Source organism: Dendrobates tinctorius, unplaced genomic scaffold (genome assembly GCF_039654945.1).
Source record: "Dendrobates tinctorius isolate UK_male_01 unplaced genomic scaffold, ASM3965494v1 ptg000115l, whole genome shotgun sequence".
In the NCBI taxonomy this organism is placed as follows: domain Eukaryota; kingdom Metazoa; phylum Chordata; class Amphibia; order Anura; family Dendrobatidae; genus Dendrobates; species Dendrobates tinctorius.
In genome coordinates this window covers 9,244,581-9,263,576 of record NW_027361783.1, presented here as the reverse complement: position 1 = coordinate 9,263,576, position 18,996 = coordinate 9,244,581, and the positions used below count along the sequence as shown (strand labels likewise).

Genomic DNA, 18,996 nt, shown 5'->3' with positions numbered 1-18,996 from the left:
CCCCCGATCCAAGATGGTGACTGGGACCTTCGGGGGCCTGTAGGGAGCTGACTTCCTCACTGCCTGCAAACCGCAGGCATGAGGAAGTCTGCAGCAGTGCCTGTGACAGATCGCTGATCTGTCACAGTGATCTGTGATGTGACAGATCAGCGATCTGTCACAGGACAGTGATGTCCCACCTGGGACAATGTGATAAAGTTAAAAAAAAATAAATAAAAATAAAGTAAAAATAATTTTAAAAAAAAAATCGCTAAATTAGTAAAAGAAAAAAAAATTCCCCAATAAATTCATTTTTTGAAAATAAAAAAAAATAAAAGTACACATTTGGTATCGCCGCGTCCGTAATGACCCGCAATATAAAACTGTCCCATTAGTTAACCCCTTTAACGAACCCCTTAAAAAATAAAAATAAAAAACGAAGCAAGAAATGATTTATCATACCACCGAACAAAAAGTGCAATAACGCACGATCAAAAACACGCATATAAATATCCATGGTACCGCTGAAAACATCAGCTTGTCCCGCAAAAAACGAGCCGCCATACAGCGTCATCCGCAAAAAAATAAAAAAGTTATAGCTCGCAGAATAAAGCGATGCAAAAAACTATTTTTTTTATATAAAATAGTTTTCATTGCATAAAACCGAAAAAACATAAAAAAACCCAACTGAGGTGTCGCTACAACCGTACTGACCCGAAGAATAAAACCGCTTTATCAATTTTATCGCACGCGGAACGGTGTAAACGCACCCCCCCAAAAGAAATTCATGAAACGCTGGTTTTTGTTCATTCTGCGTCCCAAAAATCGGAATAAAAAGCGATCAAAAAATGTCACGTGCACGAAAATGGTACCAATAAAAACGTCAACTCGTCCCGCAAAAAATAAGACCTCACATGACTCGGTGGATCAAAATACGGAAAAATTATAGCTCTCAATATGTGGTGATGCAAAACCTATTTTTACAATAAAAAGCGTCTTTTAGAGTGTGACAGCTGCCAAACATAAAAACTGCCATAAATAGTATATCAAACCCCCCTTTATCACCCCCTTAGTTAGGGAAAAATAATAAAATAAAAGTATTTATTTCCACTTTCCCATTAGGGTTAGGGCTAGGGTTAGGGCTGAGATTAGGGATAGGGGTGTGTTGGGGTTAGGGTTGGAGTTATAATTGGGGGATTTCCACTGTTTGGGCACATCAGGTGCTCTCCAAATGCAACATGGCGTCTGATCTCAATTCCAGCCAATTCTGCGTTGAAAAAGTCAAATGGTGCTCCTTCCCTTCCAAGCTCTGCCATGCGCCCAAACAGTGTTTTACCCCCACATATGGGGTATCAGCCTACTCAGGACAAATTGCAAAACAACTTTTGGGGTCCAATTTCTCCTGTTACCCTTAGGAAAATAAAAAATTGGGGGCAAAAATATCATTTTTGTGGAAAAACGATTTTTTTTATTTTCACGCCCAGGCGTTATAAACTTTTGTGAAGCACTTGGGGGTTCAAAGTGCTCACCACACATCTAGATAAGTTCCGTGGGGGGTCTAGTTTCCAAAATGGGGACACTTGTGGGGAGTTTCAATAGTTTAGGTATATCAGGGGCTCTCCAAATGCACATGACACCCGCAGACCAATCCATCAGTGTCTGCATTCCAAAACGTCACTACTTCCCTTCCGAGCCCCGACGTGTGCCCATACAGTAGTTTTCTCCCACATATGGGGTGTCAGCGTACTCAGGACAAATTGGACAACAACTTTTGGGGTCCAATTTCTCCTTGTACCCTTGGGAAAATAAAAAAATTGGTGACTAAAAGATCATGTTTGTGGAAAAAATACGATTTTTTTTTTTTTATATGCACGACCGGGCGTTATAAATTTCTGTGAAGCACTGGGGGGTTCAAAGTTCTCACCACACATCTAGATAAGTTCCTTGGGGGGGGTCTAGTTTCCAAAATGGTGTCATTTGTGAGGGGTTTCCACTGTTTTGGTACATCAGGGGTTTTTTCCAATCGCGACATGGTGTCCGATCTCAATTCCAGCCAAAAACGTCAAATGGCGCTGCTTCCCTTCCGAGCTCTGCCATGCACCCAAATAGTCATTTACACCCACATATGGGGTATCAGCGTACTCAGGACAAATTGCACAATAACTTTTAGGGTCCTGTTACCCTTGGAAAAATAAAAATTGGGGTGAAAAGATCATTTTTGTGGAAAAAAATGATTTTTTAATTGTACCGCTGTACGTTATAAACTTCTGTGAAGCCCTTGTGGGTTCAAAGTTCTCACCACACATCTAGATAAGTTCCTTGGGGGGTCTAGTTTCCAAAATGGGGTCACTTGTGGAGGGGTTTCCACTGTTTAGGTACATCAGGGGCTCTCCAAACGCGACATGGCGTCCGATCTGAATTCCAGCCAATTTTGCATTGTAAGTCAAACGGCGCTCCTTCCCTTCTGAGGTTTGCCATGCGCCGAAACAGTGGTTTCCTCCCACATATCAGGTATCAGCGTACTCATGACAAATTGCACAATAACTTTTGCAGTCCAATTTCTCCTGTTACCCTTGGTAAAATAAAAAAAATTGAACCTGAAGTATTTTTCTAGTGAAAAAGTTAAATGTTCATTTTTTTTAATATTCAAAAAATTCCTGTGACGCACCTGAAGGGTTAATGAACTTCTTGAATGTGGTTTTGAGCACCTTATGAGATGCAGTTTTTAGAATGGTGTCACTTTTGGGTATTTTCTATCATATAGACCCCTCAAAGTGGCTTCAAATGTGATGTGGTCCGTAAAAATAAAATGGTGTTGCAAAAATGAGAAATCGCTGGTCAATTTTTAACCCTTATAACTTCCTAACAAAAAAAAAATTTTGGTTCCAAAATTGTGCTGATGTAAATTAAACATGTGGGAAATGTTAAGTTTTTTTGTGTGCCATATCTGTGTTTTAAGGGCATAAAAATTCAAATTTGGAAAATTGCGAAATTTTCAATTTTCGCTAAATTTCCGTTTTTTCACAAACGCACGTTATATGAATGAAATTTTACCACTAACATGAAGTACAATATGTCACGAGAAAACAATGTCAGAATCACTGGGATCCATGGAAGCGTTTCAGAGTTATAACCTCATAAATGGACAGTGGTCAGAATTGTAAAAATTGGCCCGGTCATGAACGTGCAAACCACCCTTGGGGCTTAAGGGGTTAAAGAAAAAAAAAAATTGGGGAAAAAAAAATGAAAACAATCTGAAAATGAACTTACCAAATACTGTGGTTAATCAGCGTGTCTAAAATAATAGACATAATTAGGATTATAACAGCCAATTGATTTCCCTATTCAAGCCTTTTTGGGGATGAAGTGTCCAATTTATGGATCCAGTATGTCTCCCTCAATTTCAATAATCTGATATGGTTGCCACCTCTCCTTGGTTTTGGTACCTGTTCAATAACCTGGTATTTCAGTTGAGCTACCGTGTTCTTGTGTTTGGCAAAATGTCTTGCCACATCGTATGGTGGACTTGTGGCTTGCGATTCTATCTTTGACATGTGTCATTTCACCCATGTCATTTCACCCATGAGGCCAAAATGTCATTAAATGTCCTTTATTGGATCCATAAATTAGACACTTTAGCTGTAACAGGGGTCACTGCCTCACACTAATATATATTATATTATATTATATTCATTATGTATACTAAATGTAATTAACATAGAACTGTGTTTTTGTATTTGTATTGCTTGATTAGATATCTTTCTATGAAGCTGGAAAACTTCAGGCACTTGCTGACAAACAACAATTTACAGTAAGTAAATCCACTGTGTACAATTATATTTAAGCGGTATGGCATTTTTAACTTGAGGATTTGAAGTGCTTATACAAATCAAACAGATATCTTCCTGAACTTCCTCATTCACATGATTGCTTGGTTACGTGATCGTATGTTCATATAGAGAGGGGAAAAATTGCAGCCAGACACCTCTGGCAGTAGGTTACAGGGAACCTGTCAGCAGGATTGTGCAGACTAACCTACAGACAGTGTCAGGATGTCGCCGTTATACTGATTAGGCCGGAGTCACACTTAACATATGAAAAATCGGTCTGATTCTATCAGCCGAGAGTCATACAAATGTTCTCCGTATTGTAAAGTTTGTACTCAGCTGCGTAGGAGGAAGCAGGAGGCACATTCTCTTCAACGTCCTTGTGAGTTTATTAGCTTCACAAACCGTCAAATCCAGAACAGAAAGGCAAACAGTCTTTATGAAACACAAAACAATCCTTAGCTGGGCTTGGTTCCCTCAGGTCCTGTGCACACACAGGCCAGGGCAATGTCCATAGCAGATACTCTATCTGGAGCCACAGACACAGGAAGGCTTATCCCTCCCGAGAACACAGACCACTCTGTATTGTCCTGCCTGGATACATGGAAGACAAACACTCTCACATGTGCTAAACACCCCAATTACATAGCCCTGTAATCACACCCATAGGTGAGGTATGGATCACATGGGCTGGTCACATGGTCATGACCTCACCACAGGTCCTGACACCGGCAGGTCCTGAAGGAATTGGAAAACAGGGGTACAGTCAGCACCCTCACCCAGAGGTGAGGCAATATGGGTAGCCAGACCCTCCCATCTGTCATAGCTACCCGCAACCCGGACCCAGTGCACTAAATGACGTCTTTAGTGCTCATGTACACTAGAGACAAATACTGCGGGTTGCATCGCAGGAAGCATCCATCCATGTGACATATACCTCCCATTAACCACGAGACCACCCGTCACGCCACAGTATGGAAATCTGTGTGTAATGCGTTTGTGATGCGATTTTCTTGCACCTGTGTATCCGTATGACATGCGTATGGCTTTACATTTCTCATTTATTTCCTCAATGGGCTGAAATGAAGAAAATGTGTGCATACTTTCTCTAGCAACCTTCCATGACAGCATAGGAGGTTGTCTCCACCCCCTAATGGGGGACAGGAAGCACAAGAGGTCAAAAGGTCCCTCCCACCTCCCTCTCACCAGTGTCTTTCCTGTCCCCCATGGGGCATGGAGAGGTTAGAGGTATGCTGTGTAGCCGGCTGCTGCAGCGTACCTGGATGATTCTAATATAGCCGGGCAGTGGTGGTCGGCGGCGCTGCCTCCCCTCCTGCATACTGCCCCCATCTTTTGAATTCGAGACCTTTCTGGCCCACCCGCCCTCCCTCGGGGGTAAAGTGGGCCAGTGATCCCCGACCGGAGGCCTCCTGCAGCTCTCTGGTCTCTCCTGCTGTGTGGCTGTCGGCGACCCGGAAGTGATGTCACGCGCGGGTCACTTCCGGGGTATAGGTCTGACTACTTCCGGCCATGGCGGCCCCCGCTCGGCTGATAGCGCGTGGAGCATGCCAGCTGTGCCTGTGGCTGCCCTGGACCCCAGGAGGAGAAGGGGGAAAACAATAAACAAGCGCTGAGGGCGAATTAACTCCTTATTAACCCGCCGGAAGAAGCCGACAGGTAAGACGAAATCCCCTGTCAGCATGGACTGTTCATCCTGTCCTGCGTCTGCAGAGCCCAGCGCTGCCACAGTGAGTGTTATCTGGGGTGGGTCCTAGTGGTGCGATCCGGGTATAGAGGTCCTCAAAATACTTCTCTTTTATAGGGAGAAAAGTCTGCCCACAAAAGCACCAATACCACTAGCAAGCCGGCTAAATGTGCCATATGTTGCGCAAAACTTCCCTCAAATTGGAGGAAAAAATTGTCAGGCATGCACGGATGGGGTAGTCAGGTCTGAGCACCCGTCATTGACAAAATCCGCAGCCTGGTCACTCAACAGGTTCAGACCTCTCTAGCTGCCCTGTCTCCCCCTCCACCTCCTCCACTCCCTCCAACTGTGAGCTCACCTCCCCCAAAGAAGCCGAAAATTCAAATAGAGGACTCCGAGTCCGATTCAGAACATTCCTATAATTCAGGTTCTGAAAATTGGGAAGAACCAGGAGCCTCTAAATCAGCTGAAACTAGGAGATACCTCTTTTCCGCAGAATATGTGGAGGAGCTGGTCGGTGCGGTACGTGCCACCATGGGACTAGAGGATGAGTCAGTCCCTCAGTCAGCACAGGACCGAATGTTCAGGGGGTTTGAGGGACCCAAACAAGCAGGTTTCCCAGTACATATGAGCATAGTGGATATGATCTCCCAAGAATGGGAGTACCCAGAAAAGTGCTATTCGGCTCCATCGTAACTCAGGCATAGATTTCCCCCTGGAGGGAGATGCGTTTAAATGGGACATCCTGAAAGTTGATGTCCAGGTGGCAAGGGTAGTGAAAAAAACAGTCCTTCCATTTGACGATGTATCCCAGCTTAGGGACCCGATGAACCGTAAGGCAGAGAGCCTCCTAAGAAAGGCCTGGGAAACCTCCGCCTTTTAAAATCAGGAATTGCTTCCACATGCATTTCTAGATCTCTCTTCCAGTGGATAGAGGAGCTAGAGAATCATTTCTTGAGGGACCTCAACGGCGACCTCCTTAACTCCCTTCCCATACTACAGAAGGCTACAGGCTTCTTGGCGGATGCATCAATGGAGATAATCCGTACCTCTGCCAAGTCTATGGTACAGTCTAATTCTGCCAGACGAGCCCTCTGGCTTAAAACGTGGAGCGGGGATGTTACCTCCAAGGTTAAGCTCTGTCCTTTACCCTTCAAAGGTGAACATGTCTTCGGCCCAGCCTTGGATGAAATCCTTGAAAAGGCCACAGACAAAAAAATGATTCCTGAGCCGAAAGTCCCAAAGAAGTATTTTTTCGAGCCCCCCCAGAACCAGTCATCCCAGCCGAAAGGGAAAAACTGGAAGATGGAGCTATGCTAAGGGGAGAGGCAAGAACATCCTGGTCCCCCAGCAGCAACAGCAGGAAAAACAATGACTCGGCCCCAGTGGGGGGAAGGCTTTCGAATTTTCTTCTCTCTTGGCAGTTGATTTCCAACAGCCCCTGTGTCCTCAGTGTGATCAAGGAGGGCCTTCTTCTAGAAGTCGAATCCTCCCCCCGCGGGGTATAAGTCACCTCTACCACCTTGGGAGGCTTTAATGCTGGAATCAGGCATTCAGCTCCTCCAATCATGCGCCATTTCTCAGGTCCCTGTGGGAGAGCAGGGAAAGGGGCATTATTCCAGGCTATTTCTAGTAAAGAAGCCCACAGGAGAAGCAAGGATAATAATAAACTAGAAAGGCCTCAACCGACACATTGCATACCGCAGATTCAAAATGGAATCGGTAAAGACCGCCATTCCCTTGATAGGGCCATCTTGCTTCATGGCAACCATAGACCTGAAGGATGCCTACTTCCACGTTCCCATACATCCTCACAGGAAGTATCTAAGGTTTGCGATCCGTCAGGGTCCAGAGATCAGGCACTATCAGTACAACGTACTTCCCTTTGGGATATCCTCTGCCCCTCGAGTATTTTCCAAAATTATGGCGGAAGCTGTGTCCCACATCAGAAGCCAGGGTATATGCATTGTACCCTACCTGGACGACCTATTGATAATGGGAACCTCCTATCAGACCCTGGAAAACCTGGTGACTCAAACTCTGGGCATTTTCCGATCTCTGGGGTGGATCCCGAATGCAAAAAAAAATCACAGAACCAACCCTCTCAGAAAATAAAATTCTTAGGAGTCCTGTTAGACTCAAGAAAACAATGTCCTTTCTTCCATAGGAACATCAGAGGTCTATAATATCAAAGATCTCGATTTTCAGGAAACGGAGATCCCCCGACCCTCAGATCAGCTATGTCCGTACTAGGGTCAATGACCTCCTGCATCAAGTCGGTGCCTTGGGCGCAGGCCCATTCCAGAATTCTCCAGTCCCATATCTTAGGAAATTGGAACAGAGGCCACACCTGCCTGAACAAGAGTCCAGACCCCAGGAAAAGTGAAAGCTTCACTAGCATGGTGGATGGACCACAAATCTGCGCAGAGGAGTCAGCTGGTCCCAGATCCCCTTGGTCACGGTAACATCAGATGCCAGCAAGAAAGGCTGGGGAGTCGTAGTGTCCCGGCAGCCATTCCAGGGGTTGTGGAACCGGGAAGTGAGTACAAAATCTTCAAGCTTCAGAGAGCTGAAAGCAGTGGAAGAAGCTCTGCTGGTGGCAAGAGACCTAGTTGTTAAATATTATTAGTTATGGATTTATATTAGTTATGGAGTTGTATTCTTATTACACTCAGTTCTGTACTGAACAGTGCCCTCCGCTGGCACTTCATGTGTTATTTTAGCATGTTTAGCTCATGTTAAATGTGAACTCCACTACATATGTAAGATTAGCTTATGGTAAAGGAGAGATATATATATATATATATATATATATATATATATATATATATATATATATATATATATATATACACACTCACTGGCCACTTTATTAGGTACACCATGCTAGTAAGGGGTTGGACCCCCTTTTGCCTTCAGAACTGCCTCAATTCTTCGTGGCAGAGATTCAACAAGGTGCTGGAAGCATTCCTCAGAGATTTTGGACCATATTGACATGATGGCATCACACAGTTGGCGCAGATTTGTCGGCTGCACATCCCTGATGCGAATCTCCCGTTCCACCACATCCCAAAGATGCTCTATTAGATTGAGATCTGGTGACTGAGGAGGCCATTTGAGTACAGTAAACTCATTGTCATGTTCAAGAAACCAATCTGAGATGATTCGAGCTTTATGACATGGCGCATTATCCTGCTGAAAGTAGCCATCAGATGTTGGGTACATTGTGGTCATAAAGGGATGGACATGGTCAGCAACGATACTCAGGTAGGCTGTGGCGTTGCAACGATGCTCAATTGGTACCAAGGGGCCCAAAGAGTGCCCAGAAAAAATTCCCCACACCATGACACCACCACCACCAGCCTGAACCGTTGATACAAGGCAGGATGGATCCATGCTTTCATGTTGTTTACGCCAAATTCTGACCCTACCATCCGAATGTCGCAGCAGAAATCGAGACTCATCAGACCAGGCAACGTTTTTCCAATCTTCTACTGTCCAATTTCGATGAGCTTGTGCAAATTGTAGCCTCAGTTTCCTGTTCTTAGCTGAGAGGAGTGGTACCCAGTGTGGTCTTCTGCTGCTGTAGCCCATCTGCCTCAAAGTTCGACGCACTGTGCGTTCAGAGATGCTCTTCTGCCTACCTTGGTTGTAATGGGTGGCAATTTGAGTCACTGTTGCCTTTCTATCAGCTCGAACCAGTCTGCCCATTCTCCTCTGACGTCTGGCATCAACATGGCATTTCCGGCCACAGAACTGCCGCTCACTGGATTTTTTTTCTTTTTCGGACCATTCTCTGTAAACCCTAGAGATGGTTGTGCGTGAAAATCCCAGTAGATCAGCAGTTTCTGAAATTCTCAGACCAGCCCTTCTGGCACCAACAATCATGCCACGTTCAAAGGCACTCAAATCACCTTTCTTTCCCATACTGATGCTCGGTTTGAACTGCAGGAGATTGTCTTGACCATGTCTACATGCCTAAATGCACTGAGTTGCCGCCATGTGATTGGCTGATTAGAAATTAAGTCTTAACACACAGTTGGACAGGTGTACCTAATAAAGTGGCCAGTGAGTGTGTGTGTGTGTATATATGTATATATATATATATATATATATATATATATATATATATATATATAATATTATACACACCACGTGCTCTAATAGACGGATATATATAGTGGGGGCTTACTCTAGGGCTTGTTCTCTCCTTCCCTATCACCATGAAACACATTCGAGGAGTCATCTGTGCTGGGTAGGGTGACCGCAAAAAATCGATGTCGGAATTTTGTCCGTCTGGACCCCACAAAACGATTCCCCTTTCCAGATATTGAGAGAGCCAAAATTTGAACTCGATCAAACGACGTTAACCCGTGCCGCTCGTCGCTCAAAGTTTGAAAAAATCCAAATTGAGGTATTTTAAGATTTAGGTATTTTGCATAGTCTGTTAGACTATAAAGAATGTGACAACAACATTGCAGAAATAGCCCTGACCAAATTTTCGAACCATTTGTGGTATTTGAATGCAGAGTTGGTGGGATTATCGTTTTTTTGATCCCACCATTACAGACAATGAAAAGTTGTTAATGGCTAATAAATTGCTCAGTAGCACAGATGAACCATCAGAGCACGCTAGGGTTGTAAATCCAAAAGTTAGGAAAGAAAAATTAAAAGAGGTAGGAAGTAACCGACTTTAACGACCTTCTGACAAAAGATGAAGAACAAAAGCAATATGTCCTGCAAGTTGTAAGCAAATGCCGAGCATTATATTCTGACGTTTCAAAAACTACTTTAACAAAAGCTCTAGAATAGATTAGATAACTATGTAAAATTATCAACTCATGTAGGTTAGCGTGCTCTGATGGCCTAGAGGGCCTTTCAGGCCGAATATTTTCCTGGGCCGAAAGACACCTTTCACTAACAGCAGTCCACCTCCAATCTTCAGGCAGACTTCCTGAGTAGAAGATGTATCCAGCCTGGCGAGTGGAGTCTGAATGGAATCTTTCAGAGGCTGGTGAACAGGTGGGGTCTTCCGGAGGTGGATCTTCTAGCATTGAGCAAAAATGCTCAGGTAGTAAACTACTCCCTGAACCCCAGGGACAGATCCATGGGTTAGATTCCTTTGCCCACAAGTGGGGGTTTCGTCTGGGATACGCCTTCCCGCCAGTTCCAATACTTGCCGCAACCCTGAGGAAGATTCGAGAAGATCGAACCCAAACCATCCTGGTAGCTCCGCTGTGCCGAAGAGGAGCTGGACAGAACTCCAGGTAGACGGGCCGCTCCTCCTACCCCTGGAGGACGACCTCCTCCTGCAGGGCCCCCTACATCATCCAAACCTTCGGGGAATGAAGTTAGCGGCCTGGTTACTGAGACCCAGATCTTGAGGGCCAAGGGTCTATCAGAGGCAGTAGTAGAAACCCTTCAGAAATCTCGAAAACCGGGCACCAATGCCATATACAACAAAATATGGAAAACATTTTCCTCATGGTGTCTGCCGAATTTGCCTGACCCAGAAAACCCTAACATCTCCCGTATCCTGGATTTCTTACAGAGGGGGCTTGAGTTAGGCCTAAAGCCTAGCACACTGAAGGTACAGGTCTCGGCCTTAAGCTCTATGTTCAACACTGACTTGGCGGATAAGAAGATTCATGACATCAGCCACTAGGCTACATCCAAAAAAACAAGTCTTCATTCCACCATGGGACTTGAATGTGGTGCTTAAACTTAAAGGGCTCACTCAATCACCCTTTGAGCCCTTATCTTGTACTTCTCAGCTCCTCTCCTGTAAAGCGGCCTTCCTTGTAGCAATAACCTCAGCAAGGCATGTAGGAGATTTCCAGGCTCTTTCAATTAGAGAGCCCTACCTAACCATTGAAGACGATTCCATAGTTCTCTCCCTTGATCCATCCTTTCTACCGAAGGTTGTGTCTGACTTCCATAGGTCGCAGAATATAATTCTTCCCTCGTTTTGTCAAAACTCAGCGAACCCTAAAGATGAGGTGTTTCATACGCTGGATGTAAGGCACATAGTTATTCACTACTTAGATTATGCTAAACCCTACAGAATCGACCACAATCTGTTTATCCTTGTTTTGGGTCCAAACAAAGGAAAGAAGGTGGCAAAGAGCACCATTGCCAATTGGATCAAAAAGCCATCTCTGAAGCATATCTAGTGCAGAACATCACACCCCCTACGGGGATCAAGGCGCATTCAACACAATCTACCTCTACATCATGGGCTGAGAGAGCAGATCTGTAGGGCAGTAACTTGGTCTTCGTTACATACCTTCACTGAACACTATAGGTTGGACCTTGTGTCCTACAGGGATTTAGTCTTTGGCCGAAAGGTTCAGGCTGTTGTCCCCCCCCCCAGTGCAGTATAGGTTGTTATGCCTCATATGCTGTCGTGGAAGGTTGCTAGAGAAAATAGAATTAGACTTACCGGTAATTCGGTTTCTAGAAACCTTCTACGACAGCCCTATTTCCCTCCCTGTATTCTTGGACAAATTCTGAGAATCTTAAGGTAACCGGTGCTACGGTGGTCAGTTATAAGTCTCTGGTGGGAGGGACCTTTTAACCTCTTGTGCTTCCTGTCCCCCATTAGGGTGTGGTGACAACCTCCTATGCTGTCGTGGAAGGTTTCTAGAAATCGAATTATCGGTAAGTCTAATTCTATTTTTCGCAAGTCACACAGATGGTCTGTGTGGTGTCCGAGTTTTTCTTGCACCCATAGACTTGCATTGGAGAGTCTCGGACGATATACGCGTACAATCGCAGCATGCTGTGATTTCATTCACATGCTGAATATGCACGAGAAAAAAAACTGTGATGGGAGCTGCCCCATAGATTAACAATGGTTCGAGTGCTATGCGATGTCTAATCGCATAGCAATCGTCCGTATTCAACGCCAGTGTGACTCCGGCCTTAAAATGAGACCTTGGGTGATGAAATCCGTCTCGTGGTTGTTTAATCTTCATTTTCTGTTTTGAGTTAATGATATGCTCGTGCTGCGTGGTGGGGGGGGGGGGGGTCATGTCCTCTGATTAGGTATTCTTGTGTATGGCTTCTGACTGGTCACTGAAGCCTCAGTGACTTGTCCTCTAGTTTACATAATGAATATTATATTCGATAAATCTAAAAAAAACAACCTGCAGGCAGGTGCCAGCGCTGGCACCTACACTGCAACCTGATGGCATATGTACTGTGTACATTGGTGATTCTATAGCTGCTACTGCGCAGATGCCGGCAGCGCCATCTTGCTAGAGAAAAAAAAAATGTCCTCCTCCAAGATGGTACTGCCAGCGCCTGTGCAGTAACAGCTATCAGCGATCGTCAATAGCTGCTATTGCTCAGGCACTGCCCGCACTATTTTCAGATTTTTTTTTTTTTGGCTTTCAGGAGAACAGCAAACACATTAATTATACACAGTGCATATGCGATCAGGCTGCAGTGCAGATGCCATCGCTGCTGCATGCAGAAGGGTTTTTTTCCCCCCCAAGATAAATATAATATTTATATAAACTAGGGGGCAGGTCACTGAGGGATCAGTGATCTGTCAGAAGCCATACACCTTAATAAAGCTAATAATAAAGCAGAGCACCACATGAAGACCCCTCCACAGGCCGCCCGGAGCATGAACATATCATTAATTCAAAACTGAAAATGAAGATTGAATAACAACCACAAGGTGGATTTCATCAACCAAAGTATTTTAATCAGTCTAATGGCGCCAACCTGACACTGTCTGTAGGTTACTGTGCCCAATCCTGCTGACAGGTTCCCTTTAACCTCTTAATCCCCGGAGGTATTTTTGTTTTTACCCTTCGCCACGACAGCACCCACTGGAGGTATCGGATCCGCCCCATTTGGAACAGGAAACCCTACAGGAAAGATAAAAGGGGGCGGTCTGCCTTTCCTCCTCAGTTTTGGTTTCCTGTTCCAAACGGAGCCACGATATCCTTCAGGAAAGAATACCTGGGCCAGGCATGCCGCCTGTGCAGTCTCCATGTGAACGGCAGGGGCTGCGGTCCGGAGGCAGCGTCGGGGGAGATTCCGCTAGACGGCTCCCCCCTCGTCTGGTGAACGAAGGGTGATGACGGGGTCCGGGGAGGGCCACCCCGTCTCACCCAGGAGAGCGCCGGTAGGCACCGGGACACACCGCTACTGGGAGTGGTAAGAGCGCCAGTGGCGCAGAACAAAGAAAAAAAAAAAAAAGAGGTTGTGTTTTTTTTTTTTTTTTTTTTTAAATAAAAAGCGCCAGCAACGGTGGTGCATAGAGAGAGGGACCGCATGGAGAGCGGGGGCCACACATCAAAGCGGCGCGGTAGCCGGCCGGTGCAGAGTCTCCTGACCCCCCCGGAAGTAATGGTTGAACTTCCGGGGCGGGATGGCTGAGAGCGCGTCGGGGCATGCGCGCGGTGATCCCAGGGAGGAGCAGCAACTTCCGGGGGGGACGGCAGGAAGAAAAAAAAAAAGGCAAATTATTTAAACAGCGGCGCAGCTGAGCGGCGATGCAGCAATGTCGTCCCCAACGGAAGCGCACGCTCCAGCTGGGGATTCTGCAGGAGGTAGCTCCACCAGGGACCGCAACACCGGCCGCAGGAATGAAGCAGGAGAATCAAGGCCTAGGACGGGATCTCAGCCATCTGATTCGGTAATATAAGGCTTCACTGGGTGAGTGTGCAAAGTATATACTCTGCCTACTAAGCTGACCTCCCCCCCCCCCCCCCCCCCCCCGCCTTGGTGTCCCCCTCTAGACAAAGAAAAAGGATAAATCCAAGCATAAAGAATGTGCGTTATGCTCTGAACCTCTCCCTGACTCCTACCCTAAGAAGCTCTGTAAGCAGTGCACCAGAGAGACAAAGCGGGGGCCGCATTGTCGACAAAAGACATTAGAGCTATAATCAGGGAGGAGATACAGGCTATTAACCGCGCCAAAACTCCCTCAGAGACTGGCAGCAAAAAGCAGTTAACCCTCAGCTCAGAGTCAGAGGAAGAAGGGGGGTTAATCTCTGACTCCTCACTCGCATCCTCATCGTCATCAGACATGGAGGGACGGTCATGTTTCCCCCTGGATATTGTGGACAACCTAGTTAAATCGGTGAGAAGCACTATGGGGTGTGAGGAACCAAGGGGTGCCCAAACCGCACAAGACATAATGTTTGCGGGATTGGCGGAAAAGAAAAGGAGAGCGTTCCCGGTAATACCGGCAATTAAGGCCCTAATAAAGAGGGAATGGGAAAAATATGACCAAAGAAGTTTTCTCCCATCAGCCTCAAAAAGAAAGTATCCATTTAGCGATGAGGAGCTATTAAAATGGACCAAAGTGCCAAAAGTGGATGCCGTTATATCCTCTACCTCGAAACAATCGGCTATTCCAGTAGAGGACGCAGGCTTGTTGGCAGTTCCGTTAGACCGCAAGGCAGAATCATCATTGAAGAGGTCTTGGGAATCTACCACGGGTATTTTTAAGCCAGCGGTAGCCAGCACATGCACCACTAGATCTATGCTCGTGTGGTTGGACCAGCTGGATCAACAAATCGAGCAAAAGGTGTCCAGAGAAAAATTACGGGCCGCTATCCCATTAATTAGAGGGGCAGCTGTCTTTATGGCTGATGCGTCGTCGGACACTCTACGGCTGGCAGCAAGATCAGCAGCTCTTGTGAACAACGCCAGAAGGGCGTTGTGGATGAAGAGCTGGAAGGGGACGCGCAATCAAAGGCTAAGATTTGTGCAACCCCATGCGAGGGTGAGTTTCTCTTCGGGAAAGAGTTAGACACTATACTCGCCAAAGCAAAGGAGAGGAAGTCGGCCCTCCCTGACCCTTCTATCCCTTTCTATAGGAGAACCTTTAAGAGGCGACCGATTGGAAGAAGGAGGCAAACGGAAAGATCAAATAGATGGGCCGCAAAAGAAGAGAAACAAAAGGGTACCATGTTCAGGGGTCCAACATTCCGAAGGGAAAATAGAAATTAAAAAATTAGACCCACCTGTAGGGGGTAGATTACGGTTCTTTTATCCAAAATGGGAACAAAGTTTAAGTTTAAGATCCTCAAACCCATGGATCTTGGGTATTATTAAAGAAGGAATGAAAATAGAATTCCTTCAAAACCCTTATGATTTCTTTATCCTAACCCGCCTTAACTCTATGGCCCAACAAAAGGCCCTCGAAGAAGAAATTCGGAGCCTACTATGCAAGGGGGTTTTAGTGGAGGTCCCAGAGGGACAGGAAGGTAGAGGCTTCTACTCTCCTTTATTTTTAATTTCCAAACCAGATGGTACGTTTAGAACAATTATTAATTTAAGGAAGCTTAATACGTTTATAAAAAATTATAAGTTTAAGATGGAATCAATCAGATCCACCATAAAGCTTCTCTTTCCAAATTGTGTGATGGCGGGAATTGACTTAAAAGATGCTTACTATCATCTTCCTATCCATAATAGATACCAAAAATATCTAAGGGTCGCAGTGGTGTTCGATGGCAAGGTCCGTCATTTTCAGTATACAGCCATGCCTTTCGGCCTCTCTACAGCGCCAAGAATCTTCACCAAGGTGATGGCAGAGGTGATGGCCTATGTTCGTCAAAAAGATACTTTAATCGTACCTTACTTAGACGACTTCCTAATAATCGGGAACTCGGATACCCAATGTACCGAAAGAGTGGCTGATGCAATCTCATCTTTGCAGGACCTAGGCTGGATCATCAATATACAGAAGTCCAGGCTCGTTCCGCAATCCCTCCAGATGTTTTTGGGGTTCCAATTGAACTCCATAACCCAGAAATGTCTACTTCCTCAGGTAAAGATTGCACTAACAAAAGAGAAAGTAGAGGCAGCCATAGATAGACCACGCATGTCTCTGAGAGGGGCAATGTCGCTATTGGGGTCGCTAGATTCCTGTGCCCCTGCAGTCCGGTGGGCCCATTATCATGTCCGCACACTTCAGCATCAGATCCTCCAGGAGGAGAGGCGACATGGTGGTCACCTCGAGAGCAAGATAACTCTAACTCAGGAGGTCTTGACTTCTCTGGAATGGTGGTTAGATGATGACCATCTATCCTCAGGAGTCCCATGGGTCATAGTACTATCTGGTATCCTAACCACCGACGCTAGCCCCCAAGACTAGGGAGCCCATATGGGGAATAGCTTTTGTCAAGGAAGATGGAATAGAGAGGAAAGAGAATACTCGTCTAATTTAAAAGAACTGACAGCAGTATACTATGCTCTACATCATTTCCTTCCACAGCTCCAACAGAAACATGTCAGGATCCTGTCGGACAACACCACCACAGTGGCCTACATAAACAGACAAGGAGGTACTCGATCAGAGACTCTGATGTCTTCTGCGGCAAGAATCTTAAGCTTAGCCGAAAGCAATTTGTTGTCCCTCTCAGCTCTTCATATCAGAGGAGAGGACAACCAAGAAGCAGATTTCTTAAGCCGACACACACTTCGGCAAGGGTGGTGGTGCCTCAATCGCCAAATCTTCCAGAACATAGTAGCTCTATGGGGGCATCCTCAAGTGGACCTCTTCGCCACAAGGGAAAACAGACAAACAAAGACCTTTGCTTCCCTGTCTCCAGCAGATCACCCAGACATACTGGATGCCCTCCAGGCCTCATGGAAATTCAAGCTGGCATACGCCTTCCCTCCATTGATTCTCCTGCCACAAGTGATTCGGAAAATCAGAGAGGAAAAGGCGAGAGTAATCCTGATAGCACCATTCTGGCCCAAGAGACCGTGGTTCTCGTGGCTACGAATTATGTCAGTGACAGATCCTTGGGTTCTCCCCTCAAACCCTAACCTACTCTCCCAAAAGGCCCTTTCTTCCACCCTCAAGTGGACAACTTACACTTGACGGCGTGGAACTTGAAAGGCACCTATTAAGATCAAGAGGGTTTTCGGAATCATTAATTACTACGCTCCTACAGAGCAGGAAGCAGTCCACAACCCAAATTTATAAAAGAATATGGAAGAAATTCCTACAGTTTCATACAGCATCTCATACAGCAGAAGTCCCGATAGTTCCTATCTTAGAATTCCTACAAAAAGGGAAGGAATTGAGCTTGTCTGTAAACACACTGAAAGTACAGGTGTCTGCGTTGGGGGCGCTGTATGGCCATAATATAGCAGGGAATAAGTGGATATCACGATTCATTACAGCATGTGAAAGAATAACTCCGGTTCACATACCCACAATCCCTACATGGGACTTAAACTTGGTGTTAGACGCCCTGACAGAAGAACCTTTTGAACCGATAGATACGATATCCCTTAAATATTTATAATTTAAGACGGCCCTCTTGGTAGCACTGACATCCGCTAGGAGAGTGGGTGATATCCAGGCCCTGTCCATAGATCCACCCTTTTTGCAGGTATACCGGGATAGATTAATATTAAAGCCAGACCCCTCATACCTGCCTAAGGTATCAACAAAGTACCATAGGTCTCAGGAGATACTCCTCCCAACCTTCTTTGAAGATCCCTCCACTCCGGAAGAGCAGAAATTCCACACTTTGGACGTCAGAAGAACTGTCCTAAAGTATATTGAAAGGTCGGAGAGCTGGAGGCAGTGTAGGGCTCTCTTCATTTATTTTCAGGGCTGTAAAAAAGGGTATGGAGTCACAAAGAGCACCATTTCCCGATGGATCAGGGATGCCATTCGTTTAGCCTACTCTGCAAGAAATGAAGAACCTCCGGAAGACATCAGAGCACATTCCACCAGAGCAATGGCGGCCTCCTGGGCGGAGAGGCGAGACGTTCCAATTGAAATCATATGTAAGGCGGCAATTTGGTCATCCCCTTCTACCTTCTATAGACACTATATAGACTTGACCTTTCGTCTACTTCTGACCTAAGCTTTGGCAGGACTGTCCTTAGCACGGTGGTCCCACCCAGGTGATGGTCTCTGGAATCTCTCCAGTGGGTGCTGTCGTGGCGAAGGGTAAAAAGCTGGATTACTTACCGGTAATGCTCTTTTAATGAGTCCACGACAGCACCCGCTCACTTCCCTCCCTGCTAGAAATATCAATATTAAAAGTATATCTGCTAAAGTTGGATAAGTAAAGTTACAAGTACAAGACATTGCCTAATCCTTGGCGGTCCTCCTGGTACTCTGAAATGCAAAACTGAGGAGGAAAGGCAGACCGTCCCCTTTTATCTTTCCTGTAGGGTTTCCTGTTCCAAATGGGGCGGATCCCATACCTCCAGTGGGTGCTGTCGTGGACTCATTAAAAGAGCATTACCGGTAAGTAATCCGGCTCTTTGCAATTTCATTTTTTGCTCCCTTTCTTCAGAGCCATAACTTTTTTTTTATTTTTTGGTCAATATGGCCTGGCCATGTGAGGGCTTGTTTTTTGCCGGACTAGTTGTACTTTTGAACAACACCTCTGGTTTTAACATATCATGTACTGGAAAATGGGAAAAAAATTTCAAGTACGTTGAAATTGCCAAAAAAGTGCAATCCTACAGTTTTTTTTTTTCACC

At 45.6% G+C, this 18,996-nt stretch overlaps 1 protein-coding gene across 10 annotated transcripts in view; it reads left to right on the top strand.

Moving 5' to 3' along the window:
• CUNH18orf63 (chromosome unknown C18orf63 homolog) overlaps positions 1-18,996 on the top strand; it is a 321,901-nt gene that overhangs the window by 69,024 nt on the left and 233,881 nt on the right. For 9 of the 10 annotated variants that reach the window (XM_073589993.1, XM_073589985.1, XM_073589984.1 and 6 more), the window contains one exon: positions 3,734-3,790. The exons of the other annotated variant lie outside the window; for it this stretch is intronic. In XM_073589993.1, coding sequence (XP_073446094.1) covers positions 3,734-3,790 — 57 coding nt within the window. The remainder of the gene's footprint in view (positions 1-3,733; positions 3,791-18,996) is intronic. 10 annotated transcript variants of the gene reach the window in all.